The sequence below is a fragment of the Heterocephalus glaber genome, unplaced genomic scaffold (genome assembly GCF_053883595.1).
Source record: "Heterocephalus glaber isolate CG9 unplaced genomic scaffold, H.glaber_assembly_v1.0 deba00001523, whole genome shotgun sequence".
Classification (NCBI taxonomy): domain Eukaryota; kingdom Metazoa; phylum Chordata; class Mammalia; order Rodentia; family Bathyergidae; genus Heterocephalus; species Heterocephalus glaber.
Genome location: NW_028258327.1, coordinates 18,869,990 through 18,894,409, shown reverse-complemented (window position 1 = coordinate 18,894,409; position 24,420 = coordinate 18,869,990). Strand labels below are relative to the sequence as shown.

The 24,420-nt window shown below is 37.4% G+C and overlaps 1 protein-coding gene across 3 annotated transcripts in view; it reads right to left on the bottom strand.

Moving 5' to 3' along the window:
• Positions 1 to 5,998: 5,998 nt before the first annotated feature.
• The window catches only part of Rngtt (RNA guanylyltransferase and 5'-phosphatase), a 314,302-nt gene continuing 295,880 nt past the window's right edge, over positions 5,999 to 24,420 (bottom strand). For 2 of the 3 annotated variants that reach the window (XM_021240735.2, XM_004860222.3), the window contains 2 exons: positions 10,239 to 10,362; positions 5,999 to 8,564 (listed from right to left, as the gene is read on the bottom strand). In XM_021240735.2, coding sequence (XP_021096394.1) covers positions 8,401 to 8,564; positions 10,239 to 10,362 — 288 coding nt within the window. In that variant the 3' untranslated portion in view covers positions 5,999 to 8,400. The remainder of the gene's footprint in view (positions 8,565 to 10,238; positions 10,363 to 24,420) is intronic. The other variant, XM_013077976.2, reaches the window with a different exon arrangement.

The window sequence follows — 24,420 nt, the reverse complement described above, 5'->3', positions numbered from 1 at the left end:
AGTGAGCTTTATGGCTATCTGGGCCAGAAGCATTCCAGAGAGAGGGAAGAAAAAGTTCCAAGACCTTAAAGTGGGGTCTTGCCTGGCAATTTGGAGAAAGAACAAGGAGCCCTATGGATGAGGTGGTTGAACAGGAAGAGGGAAATGAGACCAGAGGTGGCCGTAGGCCAGGTTTTATAGGACCTTGTGGGCCAAGTACGCATTTAGGACTTCATTTTGAATAAGGTGGGAGGCATTGGACAGTTTTGATTAGTTGAGTGCTATGTTCTACAAAGTAGTACACTGACAGCTGTGTGAGGAACAGATGGGAGAGGGAAGAAACAAGATGAGAAGTTGAGGTGGTAGTTAGGGGGCTCCTGCAATAGTCGAGGCAAGAAATAAGCAACAATTGAGAAGTGTCATTTCTGGTTATAATTTGAAGGTAATGCTGAGAACGTTTGCTGATGGATTGGATGTGACGTATAAGACAAAAAAAGTCAAGGGTGATTCAGAAGCAACTGAAAAAATGCAATTGCCATTAACTGCACTTCATATATAGAGTGTGGGAAAGAGGAAGTCTATAGGAGGAAGAGAGCTCAGTTTCTGATGTACTCAGCTTGAAGTGACTATTAAACACCCTAGTGAAGATGTCAAGTTGTCAGCTAGATCTTTGAGTTGAGCACTCTAGTTAATCTGGGCTGAAGATGAATTTGGAAACTGTTCTCATCTGGATGGTGCTCATATTCATGTTTAGAGATTAAGTCACGTGGAGTATAGACAGAGGTCAGCGGACCAAGCCCAGGTTCCTTAGTGGAGTTTGGGAAGACAAAGAAAAGAAGGCTCAGCATGAGAGACAGAAACAGAGCAGCCCATAGGTAGCAAGAAAGAAAACCAGGAGACCTTGGTGGTCTGGAGGTCAAGGGCAAAGAGGCCAACAGTGGGGAGCAGTCTGACAGGTTTACTCACTTACCAGTCCAATTATTTAAATATGGGATGTCAAAATGGCATTTTTATTAATTTTTATAACAGGAATATAAAAACAATTTATCAAATTTATTCTATAATTTTTCTGTGTATGGTATATCTTAAAACATTCAATACACAATGAAACATTACAATCTGGACAGTAGTATCTAGTCTCTTTCTGAATTCTTTTTTGTATTATTGTCTTTCTTTGAACAACACATTTTACACTGTCAGGTTGGACTTCATTATTTCTGTGGGTGGTACAATTTCAATAAAATGTCTACCCACTAAACATGATAGTGAAGACTTCGATGATGGATGTCCTGGTTGGTGTTTTGCTACCCATATTTTTCAATTATTTGGTCTAAATTAATCTAAATTGTAAATGACTTCTTAAATCCCCTTGTTTTGAATAAATAACAAACGTGTTCCATATTGTTTAGTCTAGGAGGTGCATAAATATTTAATGATAATATGTTATTCCTCACTTTTTGCTTACAGGATAGCTTGTTAGATATTGGTCAATTCTGTCAACACCATCCACAGAATTATTATAATCATTGACCACTACTACATTTTTTTGTTTCATTTCTTCTTTCAAGTTCTATCATTTCTATATTATGAACAGCTGACAGTAAGGAGACATCTTTTTTGTCTTTCCACCTTTAACACAAAGTTTTCCTCTCGGATATGCTAATATTTCTCCCTTTTTCAGTTTTTCTTTTCCAGGTCCTTCCTTCCTATTCAGTCTCACTGTTCCAAATGTGTCCATTTTGTATTGTAAAAGAGTATCACTGAGTTTTGGAGTATAAAAATTATATCTAATGTATTTAGAATAAGAATTTTTATAGATTGTAGCATAAAATTATAGGTTATTGTCCCCAAATAAAATAAATACGAATTAGTAAGAGAAAATAATCAGAACTTAGATTTCACTAGAAACAAACATCAAAGGCAAATACAACATTCTAAATAAAAAAGTATGCAAAAAACAGTCGCTATAAAATAAATAAACAGATGAACAAGTGTATCGCCTGCAAACAAGAATCAATTGGTTGAAATGACACCTGCCCAGCAGACACTTAGGATAGTCAGTATATAAACAAATGTGCTGCCTGAGAAACTCTCAGGATAAATTGTTAAGTGGTTAAAGATAACGGTGAGTCTATGTGCATAAGCTGCTGTGTAAATATCTGGAGCCATCACAGATTGGACACTGGTGAGTCTGTGTAGGTGGGCATTTATTTAGTTTACCTGTGTACATGTTTGAAATTTCCCACTAAGAAAAATAAAATAAAAAAGCATGAGACAGGCTGGTTTTGAAAGTGCTGTGGCCCCACAGAGAGAACTGGTAGTAGTGACAAGGACAGTTTACAGTGGAGAGCCTGTAGGCAGCAGCTTCAAGAAAGAATAGTAGGGAGGGATGCGGAGTGACTTGAGTGCAACCTACTCCAATTCCAAGGAATTTTGCAGGAAATAGGAAGAAAGACATGGTGAGCAGCTACAGAGACATCCAGGGGCCAAGAGCACTGGCTGACTTGCTAGTTGAGGGTGGAACGATTACAGCTGTATTTCTGACCACTCTGCTTCCCACATCTCTGGACAGTGCTCCCTCGCACACACTGTCCACACCTCCTCTGCCCAATCCTCCCATCCATCCATCAAGGCCTTGCATCTCGTATCACCTCAAATGGACCAGATGTTTACAGGTTTTCTTACTACATTATCAAGAACATTTTTACAGGATAGTCTCAGTTGTGGTGTTCTACTGGGGTCTCTGTAGCCCTTATCTTCAATGTGTACCTGAGCACACTGTGTATTTATACTGAAGATCAAAACTACACAATGTTCCCCTGAAAGCTTTCACAAAGGCAGCAGAACTTCTACAGAAAAACTGTAAATTTTCTTCTACCTTTAGATCCTGGAAGATGGAATTCAGTAGTAGCAACCAGAACAGCATCTTTCACTTGTCTTTCCCACTTGAAAAGACAAGGCTAGAAGCACTGATTCACACTAAGGGATCATGTGCTGGAGTTTATTTTAAAAAGTAACTGACAAGCCTCAGTAGTTACCAAAGGATTTATTTCTCTTTGAAAACATCAGAAAATAGGTGGGAATGGGTAGGTTGGGAAAATGAGCCTTTTAGTTTAAGATATGACATGTTCAATGAAATTGCAGTAAAAAGTTAAGACAAGGTTAAAAACACTACTTCTCCTACACCTCGCTTGGAATGGATCACAGTGAAGAGACCAGGGCACCATTTTAATAATGTGCTCCCTACTGAGAAGTTTCCCTAAGAAGCACTCACTGTCAGTGTAAAAGGCAGGGACAAGACATTTCTCATCAGGACTAAATACAACATGTGTCAGAGATGACCTCTGAAAAATTCTTAAGAAACAAGAGGTATTATCAGTACTTCTATAACGGCGAGAAGGCTAGAGTGCCAAAAAAAAAAAAAAAATTATGCTCATATGTGGCTAACCTGAGAGGGGAGAACAGCACAGGGCATCAGAATTTCTAACTGCGATCAAGTGCCCACTATTGCCATGCTCTGTGCTATGGCTCACAGAGATGACAGTCTCCATTATGTCTACAGCCCTTTGTTTCAAGGGGAGACCAAAGGAGCATATCATGAATGTCCACAAGAAGGCTTCCTTGATCCTGAGATGAAGGGAGGCTGGAGATTGCTGGCAGAAGTGCCCACAGCACCATGTGCAAAGGTCCCTGGATTTCCAGAGTGTGGTGCTCTGGAAACACAAGGAATCACACCACTATAGCACAGGCAGGCCCAGGAACCAAACCTAGACCCACAGGCCTGGCCACATCACCGAGGACTTTTCTGCCTATGCCAGGCAGCTCTTAATGGAAGGAATCATCAGAGCAGGTTTGAAGTTTTGAAAGATCACTCTGGTAGCTGTGAACTCAAGGAAAAACAGATTGGTACCATGGTCAAAACTGAAAACTGATGACTTTCTGTTGGTCTGATTTGTTTTTAAAGCCAAACTGTTTTTCTGTGTTTGGCTATGCTTGCTTCTGTACCTCAAACAGCTTAGAGTTTCCTATTTGGGTATTTTTAAAGATTCAGATAATTCCATTTTTCACCAATATATACCTTCATCACAAGGGCACAATGGTATCAACTCCTATGAGATAACTTACCATGGTTATGCAAATGACCTTTAGTTATGGAACAGAGAGAACTTTTGCTTCTTAAAGAGTTTCCACCCCCATCTCCCAATTATAAGCCCCTGACTGGAATTTCACCTATGGTGCTATGCTGTTCTGCTGATTCTCAATATTGATTCCTGAAAAGTATTTCTCCAATCTGAGGTGAAATGTAGAAGAAAAGCACAATTTAGTGAATGTTTTAAAATGTTTTTACCTAAGGCCTGTCCTTTCTTCTAAAATATGCCTTACTTCCTTTTTTTGGGTGTAAGATTCTCTTTATTAAATGATGTCAACATAACTTTTTGGGAAATGTCTTTCCATGGTAAAATAGTTGTCATTCTCAGATCTAAAACTAATGTTTGATTGTTTTTATCTTATTTGTGGTACTGGGGAATCAAACCCAGGGGCACTCTACCACTGAGCTACACCCCCAGCCCGTTTTATTGTTTATGTTAGGACAGGGTCTTACTAAGTTGCCCAAGTTGCCCAGGCTGACCTTGAACTCATGATTCTCCTTCCTGCCTTAGTCTCCAAAGTAGCTGGGATTACAGGTATGGGCCACCACACACAGCTTTATGTTCTGGAATACAAATCTAGAAGACTACGTGACCCCTGCTTGGAGTCCCCTCCACTACTCTTTGTTATCATGCACTGCGCTCACCTGGTATTAGCCAGGTGAGAGGAGGGACATGTTGCTGACAACAACCTGCCAAAGTGTCAGAGTTGACAGCTAACTATTCCACAATCAAGAAAATGTTGGCCTAGCGTGTAATTTAATCACTTATTGCTTCCTAATTATAGCTGTGGAATTTAGCATCTTAATGAGAATATCAAACTTCCCTTCATTGGTGGCTTAGTCACTCACATTTAAATAATATTAAATAAAGTTAAATAAGGTCCTCAAAAGGTATTTACTTTCCTGTCCAACTTCATCTCCTACTGGAAAGAGGTGGGTGAAACGTCTCACTCTATCAGCACCAAAGAAACCACTTCAATACTCTGGGGCTGCAGGTAGAAGTGGCCTCCACACACTGTCAGGAAGCACTTAAGAAAAAAGAGCACAAAAACCTATTTGGGTTTCAGATCACACATCTTAAAAATGCTCATGGCACCTATCCACATGCAGCCACTGGGTTTAGGACAATGATAGTTCCCGGTGAATATCCAGTTGTGGTACTGCACCTATTACTGTGAATACAGGAGATTTACAAAGTACTGTCTTTTACATAAGAATCATATTTGGACCTGGAAAGGTTCTTTTTGATCATCTAACCCAATCTTGCCATTCTGTAAACAGAATAAAAAGGGGAAGACTTTCTAGAGGGAAATAGCACCAATAGGAGGTGGGGCCTGGTTGTTTCTGGGTCTAATCCAGGGCTTTCTCCAGCACACGAGTTTTCCCTCTTTAGGAATATTTGGTTACTGATTTTCAAGGTCTTTTTGTGTGTGTGTGTGGGGGGGGGAACAGTAAGAACTATAAGCATAGTTCAAAATGGTAATCTCATTTGAAAATTTGAACGTGGCAAATTCTATATGTAAAAATGCACATTAACACAAAAACTTGGTAGTTCATTACTTTATCATTTCAGAATATTTACTGCTGATTAATCTAAAAAAATTAGATTGCTAATATGAGGCAGATGAATGGAAATATAAACATCATACAAAAACATACCTTCCCCCATTCCCCTTGGCTTCAAGAATAAAAGGTTCAAGTGAAACCTCTATGTCAATCAAATTTCTCAGCTGCTTAGAAAGAAAAACAAGGCTTTTCAAGTCTTTAAACTAATCTCTAGAATGTAATAAAATAGATGGGTTATATTGGGTGATGGCAGCAATAGAAGGAACACAAAAGCATCACCAATGAAACAAAGTAGACAAAGTCTGTTATTTTACATCAGTAGTTTATTACAATACACACTGACACACAATTAGAGAAGGAATGTTCTGACATTTTTTGAGCATTTCACGGAAAGCAAATGTAACCATCCAGGCAGTAGAGTCATCCACACCTTTTCCAAACATAAAGCAAAAGTTTTTACATGTGATCACTCAGGAAAGCAAAGTTTTATTCTTGTCTCAAAAACGTCACTCTCAGAACATAGCTACCATGAAGTGAGCTGACAAGGGAAGGGTTTTCTCCATGACAGACATCACAAGCCCAGTGCCTTGTCTTAATACTACAGGTGGCAGTATGTTTGGGGACTACATAGGATCTACTTATGAGGCTGACTACTGAATTTCACTGTAACTGAAAGGGAAGGATAAAGTTAAGAAAATTAAGCCCTGTTAAAAGAAATGAAGACAAGGAAAAAAATATCTGGATATTTTAAAATGAGATGCTCTTTTCACATAACTTATTTAAAAGGTTATAATTACCATAAACATTTTAACTTTTATTAAAGATCATTAGTGAAAACTTGCTTTTATATCTGCAGATGGGCCCTCTGACTCTACATAGGCTCAGAAGCAAGCAACATACTGGAGTTGTAAATTCTGGGGAAGCAGGCATCAGACTGCTCAGAGTTGCACAGGCATTTTTTTAGATCCACTTTGTAAAAGACACATGGAACCTTAAGACTTTTTCCTCTTTCAGTAGTCACTGTGGCAACAGGTGTCTGAATCCTTTAGTGCCCAAACATACTAAAGCACTCTAGAATAAAATATTAAAATGAAATTTGGGAAAATTCACTACATATTATGTAACTTGGGAACAACAAAGGAAAGAGCTCAAGCATAATTCTAATTATTTCATGTAGAAAAGCACTGCAGGAGAAAACTTTGTTTAAAAACATTAAAACTCGGGCGCATATAAATACATTTTTGGTTTAATCTGTGCTATGTCAAATAGAAATCCTGTCAGATATTCAGTTTACTAGGTAACTCATTTGGGTTTTCATTTCTGACCAGTAGAAGAATATACACTGTTGCATATATTTACATATATATGCATATATAAAAAATTCAGATCATGAAAACTTGTCTTAAATATACTTAAAACCTATACCTCTAAAAATAAATACATTAGTCTCTAACCAGTTAATTCTCAGAGTTCCTTCACAAACCATCAGAACATAATTTCTCAACAATGGCAGATGATCAATTTGCTGCCCTATAAACCCACTGTCTATTAGTAAACATTTTGAAATTTAGAAATATCAATGAAATAACATCTTTAGTCTAGAGTGTAGATAGAATATTGGCTTTGAATGTAAATATCTTGATTTTCTTGATGTTTACTTCCTACAAATGCCTGTTTCACCTCAGCATTTATCTAGCAGTGGGAGAACATTTTCTAGTGATAGCTTTCTATTCCATTGACATTACTTTCTAATCAAAAGAGTCACCTGGCACTTCCTTTGCTGTTTTGTTTGAGGGAACCAACACAACATCATCTGTATTTGATATTGCTCCCATAGATCACAGTGAGTTGTGTGTTTTAATGTAATTTACAATGTGCTGATACCACTGCGGTAAAGCAGAAATAGCTCTGGATTTTAAAAAAGAAAGCTCTCCCAAGAGAACAACGTATAAATGACCTGGTGGTTTATATCTAAGTTCCATGAAGTAACTCAAACCACTGCCAGAATGAACAAATTGGATAACTGATACTGTAGTTCAAACAATAGATGCGGACAAATAGTCAAAATATTTTTCAAAAAAACAATGCAATTCACAAAAATGGAGTTTTACCTTTTTCACTTTTCCAAAAAAACCTTCTTAAAATGATACAAATTAGACCAAGTTGTTTAATATAGTATAGTACTTAGCAAACTTGTCATTTGTTTTTTGAATATAGGAATTTTAGAAATGTGAGAAATCCATGATAAATGACAAAACTTTTGATGCCACTGCCTAAATTTTTAAAAGGAAAGATTGCCAAAGTTGAAACTCAACTTCTAAAAACGACAGTGTTTCATGTGCTCATAGTTCCAGATTATTAACTTTATAAATTAAATGTAAAGATTGTTCTAATATAAACAAGGCCTCTTTTTCATTGATTTCAATCTCATTTAAACTTTTGGACATTTCAATCTTCATATTCCACAAAGTAAGGCTGAGTTTCTCAGATATAAATAAAATGTTTAAATCTAAGAGGTACTGTAGCGCTGAGAAAACAAATGAATCAAATATATACAGGCTGGCTACAATACCTGTTTTAAAAAAATTCAAAATGTGTAAAGATGTCAAGCCACACTCATTTTTAAATTTCTCTGGCTGCAAAAATGGGGAAACAGCATTTTTTTCACTCATCTTTCCTCTTGACCCTGAAGTCAGAGGCAAGTGTTAGGTTGAAGGATGTGGCCTCTTGGGAGGTGGCGGTGGCATGAGCTCTGTGTCAGGGTCCAGGTGATGCTTTCGTTTCTGTCCTTGAGAAGCTGCAGTACATCTGTCGATGAACTCAAACAGCATCTCCTTTGTGACAGGATTTGAGATGCTATTGCACACAGCTGTGGATGAAGGCAGACATGTGAGAGTTAATTAGGGTGGCAAACTCACCACAGGCATATGAAAAAGGTTTCCATCCAAATAAGGTGAACATCCTTTTCAATGACTGGATGATATGACTAAACCAATCTCCCTTTCTTGACCCCCAAATAAGTGTGTTTCTAGTGACTACTCTTTACTGTAGTACTAACTTTAAACCAAAATTTTAAATATCTGGGATATAAGCATGTCTTCCTTATGGCTTTCTATCCCTCTAGCACAGTGCAATGCAATGTTGTCTATATTCTATTAAAGCCTCAATAGAAAAGTGCGCTACATGTTCTGTCAATCTCTTTCTCAGAAAGAAGTCCACTCTGAAACATGTAACATACCACTACCCACTATTCCTAGGGGATAGGAAGGTTCCAGTATAGCTAGAGGAATATATTATTTTATCCTAATATCTTACTTCAAGTAAAATTTTATAACAAAATTATGTAATAAAGCATCTTTTTTGGTATTTTTTTAATTCATTAAGTTTATTGGTACATTTTAGGTTTACAGTACAATGACATTCATCATTGGGAATTTGCACCTGTACATGATATATCTTGGTTCTTATTTTTTTCCCCATACCCCTCCCCTCCCTTTATCCCCTCCACCCCTCCCTATTTACAAAGACTTTATTTCTGTTTTTTCCTCTTCTCATATTTATTCCTTTGGGAGGGGTTGGGGAAAGGAAAGAAGAGAAACATCTTTTCTTGGGTGATCAAAATTCAGAACCAATCAATTTCATTTTATTTATTTATTTGGTTTTAGAAAAAAAAGATACTGGCTTAATCATTCCTTAATCATTCTGAAATGAACTCATTTCGTCTTAACATGGGGGCTTCTTCCAACATAAGCCCCTAAATGTATAATAGTAACATTAAAATTGTAAAACCCAGATTCATGATTTCTATATTTTCACAGGAACTTACCAAATCATCCATCGTGTGAACGAATACTTTAAAAGTATAAAATCCTCTTAACCTTTAACCTCAGTTTTTATCTTTTTTCAACTCCACTAAACACAATTCAGGGCAACAACTGTTACTACTACTAAGTGTACCTTATAAATTTCAGTTAATTTTTGTTCCTCATGAAAAAAACTTAACAATCTTGGGTTCCCAAAGTATTCAGATTGTACTCAAAGAACACACTACTGAATGATAGCATAATAGATTTTGTGTGTGTGTGTGTGTGTGTGTGTGTGTATTTTTAATGGTTTTTCATTTACTTTGTTCTCCACTGTTTGTAAAGCTATTTTACAAGCTGGAAATTACATTTTCCCCTGCTAAATTTGTTTTTTACCATCTGGCAAACAATGGTTTTTATAGTTTTAAATAGATGAAATTATCATGGCTTTTGCTATTGTTCAATAAATTCAACTTGTATACAACCCAGTGTCCTACCTTGTAAACTTCTCTTTTGGATGAATGACATAGCCCACAGGTATGAAGAGGGGAATTTAAAGCTGACTGGAGCCAAACAAGGCACAGATCTGACAGATATTTTTCTAGGCAAACAAGGGTAATGTCCAAATGACTCTAGGCCGCACCGTGCAGGACAGCACAGGTAGCATATCATATCTTGGTTCTAATATCGTAACTTTTGTTTTTTAAATGTAATAAGCGCCAGCAGATTGTCATACTCACCCATGGCGGTGTTGTAGGCATTAGGAAAACTTTTGTCTGTCCTCTGTCTCATGAAGATCCAGCTGTTGTTCTCAAATTTGCATTCTATAATTTTGTTGTCATACTGTTTTAGCTCTTTTGTCACCTGTTTTAAAAGAGAATTGAGGGAAATATTTAAACCATTTGAAAGGCTTTTTGCTGCCACTTTGACAGACACATTAGGAAATGCCAAAAACACCTGAGTAACTCTTCATGCAGAGTTCTTTGTCATCTGAAGTGTTAATCAAGCCTGAAGATATGGTGTGCACTCCCTTGTACACATGCTCATTTATCCGACATTTTATACACAGTCGTGAACACTGCTGTCAATATATAGCAATTAAAAGCTAAGCCGAAAGCAGCCACTTTGGGCCAAATGCAAATATGTTACCATGGGGACCAATGCTTTCAATATTGTCTGTGTCTCTATGGCTGTCAGAAATTGAGTGTACTGCTTAAGTTTCATGAACTTTCAGAAAGGCCTCACTATCTAAATTCCCATGTCAAACCCTAACCAATTTCTTTTATTGGCTAAAAGAAAAAGTTGCACATTAAAAAGTAAACACCAGGATCAAATTTGGGCCAATGTGCATCCTAAATATTTTGCTTTTCAAGCAGTGATAACCCAAAACCTAATTATTAGGCTGCTTACCTTTCCCACTTCTGAGCTAGTATGAATATAAAGATGAAGCTACCACTTTGACTTTAGCTGGTGAGTTTCATGGCTTCTTCACATCAGATGATTGAATATGGATTACAATTTACTGTATCAAATCTATAAGTATCCATAATAACTACAGAACCTTTTAAAAGATATTCCATTGGGCTGTGAGGATGGTTTTCATAAATGGAAGCCCTCAGCTTATCTTTGCAGTTTTCAAATCAAATGCCAGGCATGGTAATATTTTAATTCTGTCCCCTTCTTTCATAGCTAACAGCTTTTCCTCACAATATGGTAGACTGCAATCATTTAACTTCATTAGCATTATTTGAAATGCTCTCATATTTCTAACCACATATTCACTAACACCTAGGAATATGAAAGGAAGTAAAAATTTAAAAGACGTTTCAATTCACAAATTAGGCAATGCACATCTTCATAAAAACTTCCAAATTGTATTATGTTTCCTTTAATGAGTATTACATTTGATTGTACTATTTGCATTTTCAACAACTTAACAGGTCAAATATATTCAGTGGTTCTGGAACTAAGTGTGCCCTGAAAATGTGACATTCCACTTGGCAAAATTGCTAAATTTATTCTCAACTATACATTATTCTAGCCTTAACTCTCCTGCTTTGCTTATTAAGAGATTCATCTTTTTACTTTTGATTCATTATTTATATCCAAGTATTGGGCAACTCGTTCTACTAGGCAACTAACTATATTTGTGTTACACAATATGGAAGATTTAACAGGAATAAGTTTTTAAACCTCTCAAACTATCCATTTTCTAGCTACTAAAATGAAGAAAGGGGTTTTTAATTTCCTAAATCACTGGAAGGATAATAAAGTGCCTGGCATATAGTAGACAATGAGTAAAACTGGTAACTGAATATGAAAGTAGGTAAGCAAAGATTTCATTTTAGAAATGTGATAAAAGATTTACTATAGTAACAATTTTTAAGGGTACAGTTCAGTGTTAATTATATTCACATTGTCGTGCAACAAATCTCTAGGACTTTTTCATCTGCAACACTACAACTCTATACCTACTAAGCACTAATTCTCCCCTCTATCCAAACTGTGGTAATCACCTTTCTATTTACTACTTTAGATACTTCAAATGAGTACAATCATACAGAATTTTCCCTTTTGTGACAGGTCTATTTCACTTAGTATGTCTTCAAGGTTTATTCATATTGTAAGATATGGCAGGGGTTCTTTTCAAAGGCTACATGGTATTCCAGCACATGTACACACCACATTTTCTTTAACCATTCTTCTGTCATTGGACATTTGGGTTGCTTCTACCTCTTGGCTATTGTGGCTAATGCTATGATGAATGTGGGTGTGTAAATATCTCTGTGAGATCCTCATTTTAATTCTTTTGGATTTATATTCACATATGGGATTGCAGACTCACACTAATTCAACTTCTAATTTTTTGAGAAACTTCCACGTTTCCAAAGTGGCATCACCATTTTACATTCCCACCACCAGTGCACAAAGGATTGCAACTTTTCTGCTTCCTCACCAATATTTGTTATTCTCTTTTCCTTGATAATGGACATCCTGATGGATGTCAGGTGATACCTCATTGTGGCTCTGATCACCATTTCCCTAATTACTGCTGACATTAAGCATCTTTTCATGTGCTTATTAGTGGTATATTTTCTATATCTTCTTTGGAGAAATGTCTACTCAAATACCATGCTCTTATTTTAATCAAAATTTTTTGGTGGTGAGTTATAGAGGTTTGTTAAATATTCTGAATGCTCACACCTTGACATATGATTTGCAATTATTTTTTTTCCATTCCATAGGCTGGTTTTTATTCTTGTTTCTTTTGACAAGCAGAAGTTTTGAAGTTTGATGCAGCCCCTTTTGTCAATCTAGTCTTGTTGTCTTTAGTGTCACACTAAAGAAATTACTGCCAAGTCTTATGTCCAAAACAGTTTCCCAATGCTTTTACCTTCATAGGAGTTTAGTAGTCTACAGTCTTACGTTTCAGTTTTCAACAAATATCTACAGTTTATTTTTTATATGGATAAACTCAGGTTCCAACTTTATTTTGTTGCATATGAACATCTAGTTTTCCTACCACCATTTACTGAAGGAGCCTATCCTTCTTCACTGTATAGTCTTGGTACTCTTGTGGAAAATTAATATATGCAAAAATTTATCTCTTGTCTCTCTATTCTGGTCTAATGATCCATCAATCTTCCTGCCAGTAGTTAATTATGCTGAGTTACTGTTGCTTCATAGTATGTTTTGAAATCAGCGGAAGTATTAGACTGCCAATATTGTTCTTTCTCTACTATTGGCGTCCCTTGAGATTCCATATGCATTCTAGGACCTTTTCTATTTCTGCAAAAAAATACCACTGGGGTCAGGCATGGTGGCTCATGCCTGTAATCCCGGCACTCAAGAGGCTGAGGCAGGAAGGGCTGCTGCAGGTTCAAGGCCAGTCTGGGTTACACAGTGAGTTCAACGGCAGCCTGAACTACATATAGTGACATCCTGTCTCAAGAAAACAAAGCAAAACAAAACAAAACAACAGAAAAAGACCCCCAAAACACTGGGATGGATTCTGATAGAGATTACACTGGATCTACAAATTGCTTTAGGAGATGTAGATAGTTTAACAATATTAAGTTTTCTAATTCATGATCATCAAATGTCTTTTCACTTACTGTATTTTCTTTTAGCAAGAAATAGTGCTTTGTTGTTTATAAAAGCAACTTCAGAAGTAAATTCACTCAAGAAACCATGCTATTGTGAAAAGGTACACTTTGAAAACAGCTGTCAGAAAAATTATATATGCACTGCACAAAAATGGAGCTTACTAGTAAGTCTGTACTCACTGTGCAGTCTGGACTTTTACGGGCTAGCAAATGTGGTTAAGTCTTTATCATATATTTTATCATTTATGTGTTCTCAGTTTCAGAATTGCTATAAATTATGTGTTGCTCCATCTGACTACAGCAATTAAGCAGTATTATTAACTATCTGTGTATCTGCGTGGCCAAGCACTAACAATTTGGGAAATAGAGCTTTCCAGAAAATGCATGCACCTGCCACTACTAACTTAACTGCATTTCTGTGTTCAATAACAATATATCATTCTTCACTGATCGCACGAGTTATATTCCCAAGATAGACACACTGTGAAGTGCTCATTTGGTTAGATGGTAAAATATATTTAACTGATAAAAATAGTATTTCCCATATATACACAAAATAAGACAGTTTTCAGTAATGGTCAGATGAAGGCAATGATTGGCATATGGGGAGGAATTTAATTTTAGTGATCATATTTTTAATTTGTTACTATAATAATACTCATCCTCAGCCAATTACATACTGTTATTTACTAAAAAAAGACCCATTACGCCTTCTATAATCAACTCTCTTCACCTAGTTTGGGTTAAAGAAAGCTTGAAAGTAAAAATAGTCAAATATCTATAAATCAGAATTTCACATCTGTACACATAATTACATTAGATTAATAATGCTGTATTGGCTACTGAGGTCGCGAGTCTGCGAGTCACACAGAACATGCCGAATCAGCCTGTGGCCCAGCAACAATCAACTGGAAATCTGGCCCCCCGCCTCCTCTGTACAGCCACCTGGTTCCACACTACAAAGACTCAGGAGGACACCAGACCATCAGACCATGGCACTCAGTCCCGCCACTCCCGGCCCAGAGGTAGGGGCTTCTGAGCCACCGTCCCACTGCTCCTGGTCCAGAGGAAGGGGATTCCCGGCCACGATCCCTCCTGCTGCTCCCAGCCCAGAGGAAAGGGCTTTTGGGCCACATTCTGTCCCGTCACTCCTGGCCCAGAGGAAGGGGCTTCCGGGCCACCATCCCTCCCGCCGCTCCCAGCCCAGAGGTAGATGCTTCTGAGCTGCCCTCCCACTGCTCCTGGTCCAGAGGAAGGGGCTTCAAGGCCACCATCCCTCCCACTGCTCCCAGCCCAGAGAAAGGCTTTTGGGGCCACCATTCCTACCTCTGTTCCCGGTCCCTGTCCCACCTCTCCCACCTCAGAGGAGGTAATCCGTGCAGGCACCAACAGGACCCATCCCCCAGTCAAAATGAGAAAACACGTAAATAAGCCTCAAAACCAGACTTCCAGATCACCTACAGCAACCCCAAAGGGAAATGAGATGGAACACTCTGATACTCAACCACCCGGACCCACTGAACTGGCAACAAAAGGGGATCTGGAAAAAATGAAATCAGAAATCATTGCTCAGATAACGGGAGAAGTTGTGCTCCTAGGGCAAGACATGATTAATAAATCTAGAGAGGAGCTCAGGAACATGATGGAATCCCAAACAGAGGAAACAAATGGGATCCATAAAACAGATGCAAATAGATTTCCAGGAGATGAAAAACTCCATTGAAACTCTACACAGCAGAATGAGCCAGTGTGAGGACAGAATTTCAGATATAGAAGATAAGATTGCAATTAATGACCAGGAAAAGAAAAATTGCTTCAAAATTATAAGGGAACATGAGAAATCAATCCAGCAGCTGCTAGATGATGCAAAGAATAACATAAGACTGATAGGAGTCAATGAAGAAACAGGAGAGAGTGGAGATGACATAAAAAAACTCTTCACAGAAATAATGGCAGAAAACTTCCCAAGCAGGGGAAAAGAGCTTGACATACAGATAAGTGAGGCATATAGGACTCCAAAGAGCCCTGATCAAAAACAATCTACACATAGGCATATAATTGTTAAGATTCCAGAAACTCAACAGAAGAATAAAGTTCTATAAGCAGTTAGAGAAAAGAAACAAATCACATACAAAGGAAAGCCCATCAGAATCACAGCAGACTTCTCAACACAAACCATCAAGGCAAGAAGAGCTTGGAGTGACATATTCCAAGCCCTAAAGGAAAACAGCCTCCAACCCAGATTGATGTACCCTGCAAAACTATCTTTCAAAATGGATGGAGAAATAAGATACTTTCATGACAAAGAGCACCTTAGGAACTTCGTGAATACCAAACAAGCACTCCAAAGAATTTTACACAATATCCTAGGAACAGACACTGAGGATCACAACCCCAGGAAGCAAAGCAGAATGAACCCATCTGGCATGACAAGAAATTAAATGGAAAGGGGGAGAACCCAACAAAAAGAAAAAGTCATGGCAATGACAAGTCAATATGTTTCAGTTATAACCATCAACGTTAATGGTCTCAATTCACCAATCAAAAGAAATAGACTAGCAGAATGGCTCAAGAAGCAAAATCCAACAATATGCTGCATACAAGAAACACACTTAATTCGAAAGGAAACTCACAGACTGAAAATTAAGGGGTGGAAAGCAATACTCCATGCGACATGAACCCGAAAAAAAGGAGGAGTAGCTATCCTCTTTGAAGATCAGGTAGATTTCAAACCAACACTGATTAAGAGAGACGAAGACGGACACTACATCCTTGTAAAGGGAAGAATCCAAGAGGGAGAGATGACAATCATAAATATCTATGCACCAAACACTAGTGTGCCCAACTATATAAAACAAATAATAAAGGACAAGAGAAGTCATATATGCACTAATACAATTGTAGTGGGGGACCTCAACACCCCACTGTCACAAATAGATAAATCAACTAGACTAAAAATAAGTAATGAAATACAAGAACTCAGTGGAACTCTGGAACAAATGAACATAATAGATGTTTACAGAGTCAAAAAAGAATTAGAAAAAAACCCCACAAAATCAGAATACACATTCTTCTCAGCTGCACATGGGTCATTCTCAAAAATACACCACATACTCACACATAGAACATGTTTAAGTAAGTGCAAAGGAATGGAAGTTATCATCTGTATATTATCAGACCTTAGTGCGATGAAATTGGAGATCCATAGCAAAAGAAACTCTAAAAATTTCATAAACACGTGGAAATTGAACAACACACTTCTGAATAACCAATGGGTCATAGAGGAAATCAAAGAAGAAATCAGACAGTTCCTTCAATTAAATGACAATGACAATACAACATATCGGAATCTATGGGACACAATGAAAGCAGTCTTACGAGGGAAATTCATAGCAGTGAATATGCATATTAGGAAAACCGAATGAGCCCAATTAAACAACCTGATGCTGCACCTCAAGCTTCTAGAAAAAGAAGAGCAGGACAACCCCAGAGCTCATACAAGGGAGAAAATTATAAAGATCAGAGGAGAAATCAATGTAATGGACACTAAGAGAATGCTACAAAAAAATCAATGAAGCCAAGAGTTGGTTCTTTGAAAGAATCAACAAAATTGACAAACCCTTAGCCAACCTTGTCAGAAAAAGGAAAGAAAAGGCCCAAATCCATGCAATTAGGAATGAAAAGGGTGAAACTACAACAGACCCAGCAGAAATCCAGAGGATCATCAATACCTATTTCCAGAACCTATATGGCAATAAGATGAAAAACACAGAAGAAATGGACAGATTCCTAGATACATATGAATTACCAAAGTTGAACGAAGAAAACCTAAAAATTGTGAACAACCCAATATCAACCAATGAAATTGAAAATTTAATTAAAAACTTATCACCTAAGAAAAGCCCGGGCCCTGATGGCTTCACTGCTGAATTCTACAAGACATTTAGAGAGGAACTGCTGCCACTACTGTTTAAATTCTTCAATGAAATTGAAAGGGAAGAAATACTCCCAAATTCATTCCTGGAAGCAAGCATCACCTTGATCCCCAAAGCAGAGAAAGACCAACCGAAAAGGAGAACTATAGGCCAATCTCACTAATGAACATGGATGCAAAAATCCTTAGTAATATAATGGCAAACAGAATGCTGAAGATCATCAAGAAGATCATACACCCTGATCAAGTGGGATTCATCCCAGGGACACAGGGATGGTTCAATATACGAAAATCAATCAATGTAATACACTATATCACTAGAGCCAAGGACAAAAACCATTTGATTATCTCCATAGATGCAGAAAAAGCATTTGACAAAATCCAACATGCATTTATGATAAAAACCCTACAAAAAATTGGAATAGATGGTCTCTACCTCAAACTGATAAAAGCCATCTATGAAAAACCAACAGCCAATATCAAACTAAACAGTCAAAAACTGCAATCCTTCCCCCTAAAATCAGGAACAAGACAAGGATGTCCACTATCACCACTCTTGTTCAATATAGTTCTGGAAACATTACCACGACAATTAGACAAGAGAAAGAAATAAAAGGAATAAAGATAGGAAAAGAAGAAGTCAAATTGTCATTATTTGCACATGATATGATACTCTATATAGAAGACCCCAAGAACTCCACCAAAAGTCTTCTAGACTTAATAACCAAATTCAGTCAAGTAGTTGATTACAAGGTCAACACACAAAAATCAACAGCTTTCCTCTACACCAATGACAGACTCACTGAGAGAGAAATAGGGCAAATAATTCCTTTCACAATAGCATCTGAAAAACTGAAATACCTAGGAATCATCCTAACGAAAGAAATCAAAGACCTCTTCTCTGAAAACTATGGCACTCTGAAAAGAGATTGAAGATGATATCAGAAAATGGACAGACATCCCCTGCTCCTGGGTAGGAAAGATTAATATAGTGAAAATGGCCATACTTCTAAAACTGCTATATATATTCAATGCAATTCCAATTGAGATTCCCAACAGCATACTTCATGGACCTTGAGAAAACAATCCAAAAATTCACTTGGAACAAGAAGAGACCTAGAATAGCAAAAGCAATTCTAGGTAACAGAGACATGGCAGGGGGTATCACAATCCCCAACCTGCAACTATACTACAAAGCTACTGTGATAAAAACAGCATGGTACTGGCAAAGAAACAGACCTGAGGACCAGTGGAACAGATTAGAAGATGCACAAACAACGCCAGACACACTCAGCCATCTCATCTTCGATAAAGGAGCCAAACACCCTCACTGGAGGGAAGATAGCCTCTTTAAGAAATGGTGCTGGAAAAATTGGGCTTCAACTTGCCAAAGATTAAAACTAGACTTGTATCTCTCCCCACGCACTAAACTAAAATCAAAATGGATTAAAGATCTAAATATTAAAATAGAAACACTGAACTGGCTAGAACAGAGGTTATTTAGAACTCTTGAAGACATTGGTGTAGGAAAAATTATATGAAAAAACCCTCAGTTGCCTGTGAACTAGCACAAACAATCAACAAGTGGGATCTCTTCTTATTAAAAAGCTTCTGCACAGCAAGAGAAACTCCCAGCAGTGTGAAGAGACAACCCACAATGTGGGAAAAAATCTTCACCTGCTCTTCCTCAGACAAAGGTCTACTATCTCGAATCTATAAAGAACTTAAAAAGATCAGACCTCCCAAATTTAAAGACCCAATCTGAAAATGGTCATCTGAAATGAACAGACATTTCTCAGACAAAGAAATAGAAATAGCAAATAAATACATGAAAAAATGTTCAACATCACTGGTCATTTGAGAGATGCAAATGAAAACAAGGCTGAGATTCCACCTCACTCCAGAAAGAATGGCTGCTATCATGAAATCAACCAAGAACAAATGCTGGCAGGGCTGTGGGGAAAGAGGAATCCTTCTCCACTGCTGGTGGGAGTGTAGACTGGTGCAACCACTGTGGAAATCAGCATGGAGATACCTCAAAGAATTAGGACTGGAAGTGTCATTTGACCCCGCTATTCCACTGCTGGGGATATTCCCCAAAGAATTAAAAGAAGCATACCACAGTGATATATGTGCACCCATGTTCATAGCAGCACAGTTTGTGATAGCTAAAACTTGGAAACAGCCCAAATGCCCATCAACTGGAGACTGGATAAAGGAAATGTGGTTTTTTAATAAAATAGAGTACTACTCAGCCATAAAAAATGAGAAATTAGAGACATTTATAGCTAAGTGGATGCACAATGAGGCAATACTCTTAAGTGAAATAAATAGGACACACATGTATAAATACTGAATAGTTTCTTTGGTGTGAGAAACTGAAAGTGTAAATAAGGACTAAAAGGTATAATGGGTAATGTGAAACAGGAAGAAAAGGGGCAAAGGTGAAAGAAGTCTGAGGGATAGGGGAAAGGACAGAAGGGAATGGGATTAATATGAGAAAATGGAAAAATAGGAACAAAATCTTTGTAAAACAGGAGGAATGGAGGGGTTGAAGGGAGAGCTGGGCAAGGGTGAAAAATAAGAACCAAGAGAGATTATGTAAAGGTGCAAATTTCCAATGATGAATGTCATTATATTGTATACCTAAAATGTACCAATGATTAGAATGAATAATCGATAATGTAAAATAGGAAGAAAAGGTCCAAAGGGGTAGGGGTAGTGGGAGGGGCAGGGGAAAGGAAAGAAGGGAAAGGAAAAATGATGAGAAATGGAAAAAATGGCAATAAAGTCTTTGTAAATAGGGAAGGGTGGAGGGCGTGAAGGGAGGGCTAGGAATGGGGAAAAAATAAGAACCAAGATGCATTATGTAAAGGTACAATTCCCAATGAGAAATGTAATTGTGTTGTATACCTAAAATGTACCAATAAAAGAATTTAACAACAACAACAACAAAAAATAACGCTGTATTTTTATTTGAAAAAATGGATAAACAGCAGAATGCTTCATATTGAAAGTCTTTTTCTAATGTATCCAAACTTACTGAGATGGATATAATGCTTTTATACTATACAAATCTACAAATAATACAAGTTTAAAAGACTGCTGGATGAAACCCAACCTAGTACTTCTAAATATTTTAAATTATCAAAAACAAATTTTTATAATCTAAGTGGAAGTACAGCTGAACTGATCTGCACAAAATAGGCAAAGACCTGTTTCAGTTTCTCAGGGTGGTACAGGAGCCTCTACAATTACTGCCCCTGCTTTGTGAGAGTTAAATATTGTTATCAAGGGCTTATCTTTATTTTGGGGGTGCTACTGGGGATTAAAGCCAGGACTATAGCACTTGGCTATAACCTGACTTTTTTTTTTTTAACCTGAGACAAAGTTTTGCTAAGTTACCCAGGCTGAGTTGGAACTTGGGATCTTCTCGCCTCAGCCTGACAGAGTGCTGGTACAACAGGTGTGTGCTCCCATACCGTGCTTCATCTTTTTGGTTTTAAGAGGGAGAATGTACAAAGGTCTGGCAGAGGGTAGTTTCTCTGAAATAATCTGCTCTGAAGATACTTTTAAATAACAAATATCCTTACACTGAGAAAGCTACCACAGGGTCTTTTTTTACTTATAATTTTGATTAACTTTTAGACTGACAGAAAAGTTGTAAAGATAGTACAGTTTCTGTATTTCCTTTTACCTGGCTTCTCTAATGTTTATATTTCACATATTGTATTTATCAACCCTAAAATAACTAACACTGGTACAACATAATTAAAACAAAACTATAAACTTTTTTCAGATTCATCAATTTTTCCACTAATGTCTATCTATTCTAAGACTCAATCCAGAAAACTGCATTGCTTTTAACTGCTGTATCTCCTTAGTCTTTTCCAATATGACACTTTCTCAGATTTTCTTTGATCCTTTTGAAGACTACTGGTTAGATATGTGTGCAATATTCTCTCAACTTGGGAGTTTTCAGACATTTGCTCATGAGACTCAGTAAGGTTATGGGTTTGGAGGGAAGCACTCTTTTTATTGTAGTATGTCTAAGAGTGCTGTTGGTGATGTTAACTCTGATTACTTGTTACAGTGGTGCAGTGTTTGCCAGTTTTTGCTACTACAAAATTACTATTGTTTTTCCTTTCCAGTTTCTCAAGGTTTCAATGATTAATTTTAGCATTTATCCATGAATCTTGTCCATAGCAATTACTAATATGGTGTCAATGTAATTTTCCACTCCATTCATTCCTTGTACATTTACTACTGTGAGACCTAACTAACTCCATTTTAAAGTTTGACCCCATCTTAAATATAAGACAGTAAAGTGGCCTTGACATAAATTCCACTTCACTGAAGTCAACTATTCCCCTAGTCTCCTTTGTGTCCATAAACTAATGATAAAATATCCTTGCTGTGGGACAACAGATAAAAAAAAGAGACACAGCTCCTAACTCAATCCTCTGTCTGCCCAGAAAACAGATGCTCCCGGGCCCATTATCTATAAAACATTCTGTCAATGTGCTGATTGTTCCTTTTTCCCATAAACTCTACATGTAGCCACCCCTCAACCCCCCATGCTTGCTAAATATCAACCAATCATGTAACTGCTAAATAAAACATCCCCAAACCTTGCGGTAGCCACAATAAAAACCCTGCTGATTTGGAATTCGGGGCTCTCAATCCTGATCCGTTGCATCGGTGATGGTTGAGTGGCCCTGCTCGAGCTTAAATAAATGACCCTCGTGTGTTTACATCGGAAACGGCTCCTTCGTGGTCTTTGGAGACTTTGCGATCTAGACACAACACTACCTGGACTTCTGTAAAGAACATCCGTCTCTTTGCTTTTATTTGTTTATATCAGTATGGATTCAAGGCTATTTATCTTATTCTTTGGTTTATAATAAAACACTACATTTATTTTATTGCTCAGGGTGTTCCAATCTTGGTCATTGGGAACTCTCAGGTGACTCCTATGTCTATTAAATTTTGTTTCTACTTTTTTCCATAGTACCTTTTAAGGGATTTTTTTAAAGAACAATATCCCTCTTCAATAGTGCAGGCTATGCTAATTATTGTGACCACTTACTTTGGTCAAAATTTAAAATTACTATTGAAAGGAATGGAGGGAGGCAGAAAGAAGAAAAAAGGAAGAGAGAGGGAAAGTGGAGAGATGAGCTTACAGGTTTATCCTTAGAGGTTTCCAGCCACCTTTTGTGAATTGCTGTCTGGAGTTAAACTAAGTTGGGTATTATTTTCTTTTCTGAAGTTATAACTCTACTCTAGATAATTCAAACTCAATCTCTATAATGCAATAGAAAGTGGATTTTAGAAGTGTATCTCATGTAAATGAACTAAAACCTTGTTTTCAGGCAAATAATTTAATTTCTTAGTACTTATGAAAGCAGAGAAATTAAAGCAACAAAACAGAAACGCAAAGGAATGATACAATTTCTTTGTGTCTGCTCAACAAAATGAATCCTGAATTACTAGATAAAAAATCTTTTAGAGACCACCCCCAGTGCAGAGGATGTTAGCTGCCCCCAGTGCCCAGGAGGAGGTTTCTGGGCCAAAATACCACCACCCCCAGTGCAGAGGAGGTGAGCCCCACCCTCCCCTCCCCCCAACCCTCAACACCTTCAAAATGAAAAGACACAAAAACAAGTCTCAAAACCAGACTTCGAGATGACCTAAAGCAAGCCCAAAGGGAAACAAGATGGAACATTATGATACTCAACCACCTGGACACCCAGAACCGGCAACAAAAGATGCTCTAGAAAAAATTAAATAAAAAATAATTTCTCAGATAACAGCAGAGATTGTGCCCATAGTGCAACACATGATTAATAAATCTAGAGAGGACACAGATAAAAAAATAGAGGAGCTGAGGAACATGATGGAATCCCAACATAGGAAACAAATGGAATCCATAAAACAGATGCAAACAGATTTCTAGGAGATGGAATACCCCAGTGCAACTTTACTCAGCAGAATGAGCCAATGTGAGGACAGAATTTCAGATATAGAAGATAAGATTGCAGTTAGTGACCAGGAAAAGAAAAATTGCTTTAAAATAGTAAGGGACCAAGAGAAATCAATCCAGCAGCTGCTACATGATACAAAGAAGAACAAATAAGACTGATCTGAGTCAATGAAGAAACAGGAGAGAGGGCAGATGACATAAAAAAAATGTTGACAGAAGTGATGACAGAAAACTTCTCAAGCAGGGGAAAAGAACTTCACATACAGATAAGGGAGGCATATACGACTCCAACTAGCCTTGATCAAAAAAATCTACACATAGGCATATAACTGTTAAGATTCCAGAAACCCAACAGAAGAATAAAATTCTACAAGCAGTGAGAGAAAAGAAACAAATCACATACAAAGGAAAGCCCATCAGAATCACAGCAGACTTCTCAAGGCAAACTCTCAAGGCAAGAAGAGCCTGGAGTGATGTATTTCAAACCCTAAAGGAAAACAGCCTCCAACCCAGACTGATGTACCTTGCAAAACTATCTTTCAAAATTGATGAAGAAATAAGATATTTTCATGACAAAGAGCACTTTAGGAATTTCATGAATACCAAACCAGCACTCCTAAAAGTTTTAGACAATATCCTAGGAAAAGATAATGAGGATCACAACCCAAGGAGCCCAGAATGAATTCATTGCACATGACAAGAAATTAAACGCAAAGGGGGAGAATCCAACAAAGAGAAAAACTCATGACAATGATAAGTCAATACATATCAGTTATAACCATCAATGTTAACAGTCTCAATTCACCAATCAAAAGAAATAGACTGGCAGAATGGCTCAAGAAGCAAGATCCAACAATATGCTGCATATAAGAAACACGCTTAATTCAAACAGAAATTCA